This window comes from Aedes albopictus, chromosome 2, assembly GCF_035046485.1.
Source record: "Aedes albopictus strain Foshan chromosome 2, AalbF5, whole genome shotgun sequence".
In the NCBI taxonomy this organism is placed as follows: domain Eukaryota; kingdom Metazoa; phylum Arthropoda; class Insecta; order Diptera; family Culicidae; genus Aedes; species Aedes albopictus.
In genome coordinates, this window is record NC_085137.1 from 496,115,382 (window position 1) to 496,127,631 (window position 12,250).

The 12,250-nt window shown below is 36.8% G+C and overlaps 1 protein-coding gene across 9 annotated transcripts in view; it reads right to left on the reverse strand.

Annotated features, from left to right (window-relative positions):
• Positions 1-12,250, reverse strand: part of LOC109408584 (septin-7) — a 184,515-nt gene that overhangs the window by 53,141 nt on the left and 119,124 nt on the right. For 6 of the 9 annotated variants that reach the window (XM_062854313.1, XM_062854314.1, XM_062854312.1 and 3 more), the window contains 3 exons: positions 10,600-10,647; positions 10,222-10,387; positions 10,022-10,155 (listed from right to left, as the gene is read on the reverse strand). In XM_062854313.1, the coding sequence (XP_062710297.1) occupies positions 10,022-10,155; positions 10,222-10,387; positions 10,600-10,647 (348 nt within the window). The remainder of the gene's footprint in view (positions 1-10,021; positions 10,156-10,221; positions 10,388-10,599; positions 10,648-12,250) is intronic. The other 3 variants (XM_062854316.1, XM_062854315.1, XM_062854311.1) reach the window with 1 other exon arrangement.

Consider the following 12,250-nt stretch of genomic DNA (forward strand, 5'->3'; position numbering starts at 1 on the left):
ATTGATTTTAAATTTTCCCGACTTTTCTTTATGTACCTGTGGAGCATGTAAAACATCCAAGAATCCAAACTTTTGAGTGGATCTATACAAGTGAAATATTCACAGTGTCATTCTGTTATTGTGCCAATTTTGGTAGAAATTTATTTTTTTGCTACTACATCTCTGACAAAATTGTCACACAGACTGTTTTAAAAAATTTTGGAGACGTTTATATCAAAAGAAAGTTACATGTAAAACATGCTTGAAATTTGCTTGTTATTGTGGATGCTTTGTAATGCAAACCTTTACTTGAAAATATTTGTGTTGGAATTCCCAAAAAAAAATGGTGAACTCCTTAAGAAATGCTTGATGAAGTTCCAATATAAAAATCTAGTCGGCTAACTGAAATACTCCTTAATCAATTCGTTATAGGAGATTTTCTCGCTATCCACGGAATTCAGAAGGTGTGAAGTGAAGGATAGCATTATAGACGTAATTCTGTTATAATTCCTATAGGCAGAAATATTGTAGTATTTTCTGGTGAAATTCTTCGAAGAATTAATTTCCTAACGAATCTCCCGGAGGAATTTTATTGCAACAACAATGAAATAAATGTCTGATATTTTCTCACATAGGGTAGAAGCTTCAGTTTTGGCCATAGTACGGTATTCAGCCAGTTACAATCCAAATCGGCATAAATTTATTTTTTACTAGTAGATTCTAATATAATATGATGATTACAGCTGTGAAAACCATACATTTTGATTAAAAGCTGGAAGAAAAAAATAATTGTCCTTAAAAAATCAGCTCCCATATATCTATTTTGGCCAGGGTGCTTCTAATTTGGCCACTCCCATAAGAAATACACGTGATTGGCCAAAATAGAAACCAAAGCTGAGAATATGGCCAAAACTGCGGCAATGCTTCTATTTTGGCCAGTGCCACTTTTAATATGAAAATTAAGTATTAGCTTGCTTTCTGCATTTTTCTAATAAAGTATAGATCGAATCCTTTCATTTAACACATTGGTAGTTTTCATTGGATTATTCGTTATTTTTATAAAAATGATTTCCCTTAGACTGGCCAAAACCGGTGCCCGCACCCTACCATGGAAGGAAATCTATTCAATGTCCTATTTATCAAATTATTATTAAGAAAATAAAATTCCGTTATATTAACAGGTTCATATACAAACCACCAGATTCAAAACTATCCGACATCCATTAGATTATACACAGCACAGTTTAAAATGTATGTCATACATATGTATATATGAGGGGTTACAAAGAAACTGGCTTTAGATAGATACATTTAGGTAAAAAAAATGCAGGAATCAGATATTTTATCTGTTCTGTTCTCAGATACAATCTATTCATAGAACAGATAAGTTCTGTTCTTTGAGATGAGAGCAATCAATTCCTTAGCAGAATTTTTCTCAAAAATTTTGAAAATATCTGGGGATTTTCATAAAAGGTTTTCTATTCATAAACAATTTCTAGCTGAATTTGTAGGGAAATTCTCAAACTCTGAAAAACAACATTTTGACATTTGTACCGCAATTTGTAAGGCTCCTTTTAGATTCTGGGCTCAATTTCTAACTATATAGTCCCATTTTAGAAGAACCCATTTGGATACTCGTGAAAAGAGTCTTTAAAGAAAAATAAATTTGTCCAGTTTTAGTACAGCCGGTTTTGAGTAACATTGGAATTACCCAGGAATTAACCATTGGATTAACCCAGGGTACCTCCAAAAAAAAAATCATCAGATATACCTACAAGGAATGGGCTTAACATTATTTCAGTATAAGAGGTGTCAAAAGACATTCAAAATTTCGGGACAATGTTTCGTCAGCAAACACCAACCCAAAGAAGCACATAAAGCAATTCTTCGGATGTGCATTGAATGTTAAAAGCCCCTCTACAGTTTTCATATGACTGTCCTAGGGAATGTTTTCCATTGGTTACAGCAGGTATTCCTTCAGGAGACAGGCCATACATTGAAAGATTCAATAAAAACAATCTAGAGAATCCTGTCTTCTGGTTTTCAACTTGCAGTTTTTCTTCCGTTTTAAAGTCAGTAATTGCAAGGATTCTAGGTACTTATTTATAAATTAATCCAGTAATTCTATAAAACGTTACACAGAAAACACTTCAAGAGTTCCTCCCAATATATCTTCATCAATTCATAATTCCATAAAGAAATCCACCAGAAATTCTTCCGAGACGACTGAATTATTAATATGCCGCTCTGCGCTCAATTGTGCGTAATGCTTTTAATAATTATTCCGATTTTTTTAAATGCCACTATACGAAATTGATAGTATGATGGCGTTGATGGGTGCAGGGAGCTTTTCTATGAACTCATTCTGAAATTTCTAGAAATAGTCCTTCGCTAGCGAATCAAGAAATTATTTCAAAAAGTTTCAATTAATTGAAACTTATCTTGAAGCTCAGCCTTTCTGGCAATAGACAATCAGAACTCCACAAACTAGGTGATTTCTCGATTAAGTATACTCGAACTGGATTTCTCGACAAATAGCTTTGAAAGAATTTCCAACGGAATTCATACTCTTCTAGTAAAAATAATAGTTTTTTTTGCTAATGATTTTGATTATTTCTGGTTTACTTTATAATTAAGCTATGATTAACCATGTATCAGTAGATCTGCTTCAGAGGCACGTTCTAATCCATTCAGGAAATTTGTACCAAGTAACAAACTATTTTTTTTTAGAAACTGTTGTAGAAATATTCTATGTCGTTTCTTATAAAATCATTCAAAATTTGACTACCAAATAGTTTTTGCGATTTTTTTACGTTTTTAAATTAGGGTTTGTTAAGTCGACCAAACTTCATTTAAAGAAAATTGTGATTTTAAATATGTTTGTGCCTACATTTAAGATCTAATCGTTGACTCGACCATCCGGACATTGAAAACCTGTCACCCGGATAATAAAACAAGAAATAACTCGTAATTCAGAAACCAATGCTCATCTGCATCATTTTGATGTTGAAATTACTGCGTAAGGCTTCTGAAACTGTGTAAGAATCTGGATTCGAAGTGAGTCAAGTGCTAAATCTATGTGCTAAATGTGCTAAGTGCTAAATTGAGTTCAAATTCTGGACGCGTCACACATCATTTTAAAAATTCCCGATCATAAACAAAATTCCCGACTTATTCCCGCATATTTCCCGAATTTCCCGAGTCTGTGGCCACTCTGTGTTTAGTATTTTTATAGATTTTTTTTCTACGCCATATGGGCAAATATACAGGGTGTTAGATTCGTGAATGCAAACTTTTTAATGGATGATAGAGGTCCATGAATGGTGAAAAAAAAATTGTTTTACGCATATGGTCAAATCTCAACCGTTACGTAGTTATTGAACTTTTCATGTTTTGTACTATTATTGCCTTAACTGGCTATAAATTGAAAATGGTCAAACTTATCGCAGTTTTTTTACCCTTATTCGAAAGATTATTAAATTTTCTATCAAATGACATCTTTGAATCGATTGGTTTAGTTAAATAATCAAGTTTTTAGAGGAAAATTGCTCAAAAGTAGGGTGTTTTAATTTGTTTTTGTCAATTTTGTCAACCGTTTTCTTGCAATTTCGATTTTCTGCCGCTGGAGTGCGCAAAAAAGTGCTTACTTGTACAGTTGCAAATTTATGATCTGAAATGCAAAGTCTAAATCGAAATTGCAAGACAACGATAAGAGGTAGAAGTTTTGTGTCAAAGAACGAATTGTGGAGTGGAACGGGGGCCACAATTTTGCCTAAGAAAGAATTCTAATTTGTGACGCGTTTTTCGAAGATAATTGACAAAAACAAACTAAAACACTCTACTTTTGAGCAATTTTACTCTAAAAACTTAATTATTTAACTAAACCAAACGATTTAAAGATGTCATTTGATAGAAAATTTAATAATCTTTCGAATAAGGGTAAAAAAACTGCAACAAGATTGACCATTTTCAAGTTATAGCCAGTTAAGACAATATCAGTCAAAAACATGGCAAGTTCAATAACTACGTAACGGTTGAGATTTGACCATATACGTAGAACAATTTTTTTCGCCATTCGTGGTCCTCTATCACCCTTCAAAAAGTTTGCACTCAGGAACCTAACACCTTGTATATAGCAGTGTGGCAGCGAGGACATCATCGGGACCAGTGAATACGGAGATCGAGAGATCGATTCCAAGTAGCGGTAGGTACTTTAATTATTCAATTTTAAAAGCGACAGTTCCAGTTCCCCATGTATTACGTCACGGTATCTATAACATAATTATATTTAATCGATTAATTTGGGGTTGCCGTATAACTATTATTAAACATTTGTGAAAAGGCTGAAAAAGCGCCTTCTCAAGATGTTATTCAGTTAGTGATTACATAGGAGCCGAGAAAAGAGCTATGACTAGGTGCCATAGAAGCTGCTCGCAGAGCAAATATATGTGGATTAAGTTTGCCAGATTCATTGGTATAGGGCTTGCATAGAAGCTTCCGTCCATATGTACAACACAGTAACTCAGCATCAAGCCGTATTGAGGAAGCTTTGTTGACGTTTACATTCACAATAAATGTGAGTTGGGTGGACACCTTTCAACAAACATTTTTACATTCAAATCTCACCAGAGAAATCTCCACGGATGCCTCCAAGAACTTTTATCTTGCTGGGGTTTCTACAGGGATTCAATGCATCAAAGGATTCCCTCAAGGATTGCTCTACGAATTCATCTTTGAAATTCTACAAAAGTAACTGCTCCAAAGATTTCTCCGGGAATTCTTGGGATTCCCCCCAGTGATTTCCTTCTGGGGTTGCAGGGATTCGTCAAGTAATCCTGTATGTCGAAGAAAGTGGCAAAATTTTATTCTTGATTTTGGTTTAACGATGCGACTTAGGGTCGGTTCATAAACCACGTAAACAAATTTAAATCATCTCTAGATCCACCCTCTTCCTTCATACAAAAGAAAAGGAAACCTCCTTTCAAGAATCCTGCAGGAAATGCTTGAGGAATTCCACTAACAATTCTTGAAGGAATCCCGGCAGTGGCAATGTGGCAATCCCAAATGAAATTTTAAACAAAAATTCAGGAGGAATACCTACAGAAATACCTCCTTGAATTTCTTCGAGGACTATTGGTAAGATTATTCAAACATTTCCTGTAAAACTGTTTAGAGAAGTTTTATATATTTTGTATGTAAAATGTGTACAAGGAAGAGGTAGGATCTAGAGGTGATTTAAATTTGGTATACGTTGTTTATCAACGAACCCTAAGTAACTTCGATAAACTAGAATTAACAGCAAAAACATATGTTCTTCGAATAAAAAAGCATCAATATTTTACCAAGTTGTTCGTCAGAGTCATATGGAGTTAATCTTACAGCAAATACTGTGTGATTTTCCATAGATGACAGTTGTTTATTATAAACCAAAAATATTTCGAAACCTGTTGTAAACTTTTTGAACCAACTACCAGTGCTGCAATTTTTCGACAGGCCTTTATGATAGCGATATTTCCCATACAAGTCGCATGCAAGTTTACTTAGGGTATCGCGCCACTTGAGCGGTGGTTCTATATTCGTCTGTTTGCCACTATAACTCAGTCGATTTTGAACCAATTGACTTGAAATATTGTACACGGGTAGATACTATACCTATCTCACCACATACCAAAAGTTGTGTCAATTGGTTCAAATTTGACTGAGTTATAGTGGAAAACAGACGAAAATAGAACCACCGCCCAAGTGGCGCGACATAAACATAAAATGCTTAAATCTATCAAATTTGATTTAGTAAAACAAAATATTTTGCATAAGTCATTAATTTAGAGGTTAATTAACCAATTTACCTTTTGATTGCTTTAAAAAAATATGTCCATGCTTAATGGCTGGCAGTCAAAAAAGCCCAAAATCGCATATTTTGCCCTATAAATTGGGGTATAGCTCAAAATTGTGACGGGCTAGAGCAAGTCTGAGCCCAGATTCGGATTCAGCGACCAAAAATCTATCAGAGACACATAAGTTTGCTCTTGAGACAGACCAAAAGTTAATTTTTGTTACGCTGTGTTATTGATGAAATTTATAACGACTTGTTCTGGGTTTTTGTGCCCGAAATTTGTATATTGCTCAGACCAGTGCTGTTAAATGTCATGAATTTCACACGACTGGGACAATTGATTGGCGCCAAAGTTTCATCGGAGAACACATATTTCTGTGACCATTTTTTGAACTATCACAGCACAGACAAACAGACGTCCAAGTGCGATTAAAACCAACGTCACAAAAGTATAATCGCCCAATGCTATTTACGTTGTTTCGCAAACCCACTGAGTAGATAGCGGTAGTGAGCAAACGTCAAACAGGAGCAAAACGATACGAGCGCCATGAGCGACAAATTTGCGAACTACAGAATATTTGAATAGTCCGTTAAAAAGGGAAACGATGGGATGTGGGTAGAGTGGAACGTCTGTTTGTCTGTGATCGTAGGTTGGGGTAACTGAATAATTACACACGGAGACAAATTTCGTTCATTAGAAACAAAAATATCCATTTTTATTTTGTAAACTGATAAAATTTTAAAAACAAAAAATATAATTTTTAAAGCTAGCTCAATTACATATTGATTTCTACAATACCCTAGGAGACCCTCGTTTTGCCGTCGAGAGCATAATCAAAAATCACAAATTCCACCTGCAGGATCGAAGAAGCTTTTCTCCTGGAAAAAAGTCAAATCTCCCCAAGAGTTTTCGGGAGAATATGATATCTACATTATGCTGGCATTGAAAGTGCCACGAGAGTAATTAGTAAATTTAATGGGAAAACAAAAATTTCCATAAGGCCGACCTTCCACACAAAACAAAAATTTCTACATTTATTTCAGACATAACCTGTCAAAAATTAATAAAAAATACATGTTTGTTTCAAACATGGATTGCATTTGCTTCAAATCTGACGTTTGATTTGTTTCAAACAGTTTTATTTTTTGTGGCCTGAACAAATTGACAATTTATTTGAATTTACCTCAAATATTTTTGATTTTACCATAGATTTTTCTGCATGCATAATGTACTTGGAAGGGTGCAATCAGCATATCTATTTTACAAAAATTGACATTTTTTAGACTTCAAAACATCTACATTTATTTAGAGACCCTAAAGTGCAGGTGCATTTTTTTTTTTTGCAAATCTCACGAGTAACGGCCGAGATGTAGTAGGTTAAAATAAGCGGTCCAACTTTTAAAGCATCGTCGTTTGTGTGATTATCGATGAAATGTAAAAGAAGTCATATAAAGGCACGTCAAGTAGAGTATTTCTCGTGCTTAGTATCATACAGGCGTATCTACAATGTTAGATTTCTCTTCACCGATTTCCTCTATGGTCAATAACTCGGCTGATAAGTCATTTTCAGTTATTATTATTGTTCTAGAGTCTAATCTTAGTCGTCCTGAACCGACAAACATCAAGAGATCAGCCGAACACTGATCGTATTTCCCGAAAAATACCAAAGAAAAAAATAAATGAAGAGAAATCGATCATTATAGATACGCTTGTAGATGCTAAACGCGAGATTTGTATTTCAATATACTTTCGAATTGATAATATTACTGAAATTAGATGCTCTACTGACCTCTTAACCTCTCAGATTTTAGAAAAATTGACAGCATACTGATATCTCCCCCCACATAACAAGTCAAATAGATGCGAGGAGCCTATACACGCCATCATAAAGCCAAAATAAAGTTGTCTTGGTTTTATGACGGTTCTCAAAACCTCTTGAAACAAACTGGTCATCAAATTGTTGCTTGGGCACATTGATTAATAAACAGCATTTGCTATTTGGATTAGCATAGCCTTGGGTTGCAAATCCCAACAATAAAGAACATGATTATCATATCCTAACTACAGTTGCACCATTCACCGCAAAATAGAGATTACTCAGCAGACTACAATCACTCTCTCAAAAATACGAAACAAAGACCAAAAAAATACTATCGCAACCAAGATAGGCAAACCAAAACAACGAAAAATTTCTTACAAAAGGTGATGATTAAGAAGCGAAAACCATATAAACATAAGTAGAGGAATTAGGCAGCAAAGGAGAAATAACAGTAGTTGGAAGTAAAAAAAGGCAAAAGTAATCGAACGCAGCAAACGATATTGGAAAAGTCAACACAATAGAAAACCCTAACTGGTTCGGTTGTTGGTTGTTGTACTGTTGTAGTTGTGACAGTATAGCGATAAGACTCTCAAAAAAAGGTAAATTTCCAAAAATTAAAAAAAAAACTGTAGCAAAGAATTTACTCACACAAAAATTTCTTTTCCTGTCAGTTTAATCGATTCGCGTTTGTTTTGTTTGCGCCAGTACGAGAGAGGTATTTGTTTGTGGTATTGCGCAGTTTTGTCAATCACGCGCACACACACACGCATAAGAATGTCGGTAGGTGTGGGTAAATAAGAGTAGGAAAAGAAAGGAAGAAGAAACGGAAACGATTGTTTTATAAACAATGCATTCAGGCGTAAACTAGGAGGAAGTATCATATTTTTTACTCGGTTCAATTGATATTTGCTTATTTAGATATTTTTTTAGGTTTTAGGTTTTTGTAATTGGTAATAAAAACTTAACATACGATAAAAATACAAAATGCAACAACATGGAATGATTTTGAATAGAACCGACAGTAAGTCAGAGAGAATGTTAGTGAGAGCGAACAGATTGAATCCGAAAGCGGATGAAAAGAGTTGCGGAAACAGTGGCAAAAGTAAATTGAAATAAACCACACAGAATAGAACACAAAAAGTCTTATTATAATGCATTTGTTCCTGAAGCTTTTTAGCACATTTAAAAACCCGGCAAAAAAGCATACTAGAGGTAGTTTCGCGTGTTTTAGAAAAAAAAAACAGAACAACAGTGCTATATCCCAGCAGTTTACAATGAAACCGATCAACGGTCAAATTTTGATTATTCACATGTGAAGGGAGAGAGAAGTCCGAGTGTTGAACCAATAGATTTGAATTCAGTGTTTTGCTTCACCTGAACGAAGAAGTGCAACACCAAGAAAATAGGTTCCTGCTAACCGAAGTTGGTGTGATTTTCAACTTAGTGAACTCGCACCATAAAAGTGTACGTGTTTGGGTAAAAGTGTTCAATTTTTTTCATGGTGCGTATGAAAAAATCATTCGGTGTTGGTGGACAGTTAGGGGCAAATAAACTAAAAAAAGTTGTAGAGAAATAGGGGTGGTCCAAAATTAGGGTCCATGGCGATATATAGGGGAAATTGTGTATTTTCGGCAGTTTTGTTCTCTTCGTCATGGAGGGTTTTTTGGAAGCTGTTGAACTGAGAGTTGGCCTCAAATCCTTCCCAACCAAGCTGAATTATATATCCAAGTTTCAGGAAATTTGGTCGACAAAAACCCCTCATGACAAAGAGAACAAACCTGCCGATAATACCCATCGTCACCCTAATTCAAATTTGAATACAAATTGTCATGTCTTACTAGCAGACTAATCGAGAAAAGTAGGTGAGCTCGTTTCATACTATTTACCTTTTTTTTTTTTTGAACATGTATTATTACTAGTTTCGAAGATGAGCTTTTACTACATGTGTATAGTGCAGAACTGTCAAAACAAATCTTTCCCGCGTATTGTGGATTGGTGAGCTCGTTCCATTCTATTATATTTAAACAAAATTCAAAAACTATCAGTTTTGATTTGGTGTTCAAAGCATTAGTGTTTAAATCAGAAATATTTTATAACCTCTAAAACCCATCAACTGTTTGGACCACCCCGTAAAAATAAAATAAATAAACAAGGAAACCTCGAACGAAACAGGAATTGAAGCGAACAATAAAACCGAAGGCTTCAAACTGGAACAGACAAGTGAGATAAAGAAGAGACACCGCGTCTCAACATCGAACCAAATTGTTTGCCAAACGTTGGAAATCGAACACGAGATAGAAAGATAGTGAGCAAGAGTGAGAGAGAGAGAGGGATCGGCCTTTCGCTGTGAAGACCAGGCACGGGGAAAGTGGGCAAATGTTTGACTTACTCTTTGCTGTTCGCCTCGAGACTCTTACGCCGGAGCTCTTCGAGCGTGACTCCGTTCTGTTGTTCCCACTCGGCTTTTTCGATTTCGAACGCTTTTCGGCGGTCCTCCAACTCGCGGATCTGAAGCTCCAAAGCCTGTGTGTGGCAAAAAGGAAAGAATGGTCAGATCGAGGTCGGAACCTTTCGCCACCGATAAATTACCTTTTTCCTCTCCTCGTGCCTTCTGGTGAGTTCGGCTTCGGAGTCCTTCAGTTTCTGCTTCTTCTCCTTGACCTTCATCTCGAACACCTGCTCCATCTCGGCTTCCATTTTCTTCATCTTGGATTCGTGTTCGCGTTTTTCCTCCTCCATCTGGGCCAGGGGGTTCCTGGTTGCGAGAGAAATTGCCCGTTTAGTTGGTTTTCAAACATCGAATTTTGTTATTGTGTCTCAAATTAATATTAAATCTAGGTACTTATACGATCTATTGCGATAAAATGGGTGAAAATGAAAGCGGCATGCAAATTTATGCTTCTCAAAGAAAATCTAAACTCAAGAAGAAAAAAATCGCTTCGAAAGCCGAACTCAAAACCAACTTACCATCCGGTACCGAATGAGTTTGCATTAACCGATCCAATATTGCATAAGCTGAGAATGGGTGAGAGGTGGTAACAGAGGTTAGATGAAAATGAGACGATTCGTTTTTAGTGTGATGATGATGATGTGGTGCGGTAAAAGTGATGCATGATTAATCGAGCAAATTAGTGCATATTTAGTGGAGCGTGCTTTCACGTCGGGTTGGTAGCAGCGATCGATATCAGACAACCAGTATTCAATTGCTTTAACTGGATTACAAATGGGTCTATAGTATAGCATAGCAGCCGCAGTGGTGAACGGGTAGCTATTCCGTAAAATAATGCTAAAGGAGGCTGGGTTTGATTCCCGGCACGGCATAGTATCCCGATTTTGAAGCAACGAACGATTCAGTGAAAAAATAGCTTTGCCAGGTGTCCATAGAACATGATTTTCCGACAAAACTAATTAGGTTGATACATTCAACGCTGGATGAACCGAAAATGCCATTTTGCATAAGGTTTTTAGGCATAAAGGACAGGGTCTCCAGTTAGCCTAGTTGTTAAGGCTTTGGATCGCCAATCCGGAGACGGTGGGTTCGATTCCTGTTCCGGTCGGGAAAATTTTACTTGCCTCACAATATACAAATTCATGCAATGGCAAGCAAAGAAAGCCCTTCAATTAATAACTGTGGAAGTGCTCAAAGAACACTAAGTTGAAGCGAGGCAGACCAAGTCCTAGTCATAAAGAAGAAGAAGAAGCATAAAGGACAGTTCACATGCCACAGTTTATGTCAAAAGACTTTATACCAAATGATGTTATGCCTAACTTATGCCAAATGACTGAATGCCAAATGTCCCACTCCCTGTTAAGCTGAGAAGTCATTTGGTATGACGCCGTTTGGCATATGGTCATTTGACATAATGGTCACTTGATATGAAAAGCTGCATTTCGATTATTGCGAGTGAGAGTAACGGCAGGCCAAATAGTGTCGATGCTGAGATACTGATACTGATACTGATGAGGTTGTTGTTGAAGACGATGTGTATCTTGGAACACTTGAGACGACATGTGCCAAGGTAGGACATACAAGTACTGGTTGTCTGACAACCAGAGATGTCCGTATCCTCTGTGTGGAAAAGTGTGAGCTAAAATCACCACGCACTCCTGCAATCATCGCGAGAGCGCTTCTCTAATGTACGAATTCACCACTGTGCGCTGGCAGTGCGAAGCGTGTGATGAAGGAAGAGCAAAAATAAAAATCTCTCGGCTCTCAGCTGAAGTGTAGTGCTGAAAGAGAAACCACTTTTTCACCGAGGCGAATTCGAATAAACTCACTGGAGTGCGCGCCCCGGTGCGCTCTGTGGTGCTTTGGCAGCTCGGTACACATGTACTTGTACTTGGTAAGGAATAGGGTACCGTTTTGCGTGTGTTGCTGGGTTGGGTTGCTTCAGCGAAGGTGATTGCTGACGAAAGCCTATCGCCTGTGGTAGGCAGATTGCTTACCGATTTAGACTCGACGCACACGAACGTTAATACGCTGCGTCTCCGCAGCTGTTGGCATTACTGCGGCGCGGTTGCGGTGCGGTAGCGTTGCGTTCTCGTGTGCATCCTCCCATTTGATTGTGCGTAACTCAAAAAGCATTTGCGTGGACCCGTGTGCCTCGGCCATATTATT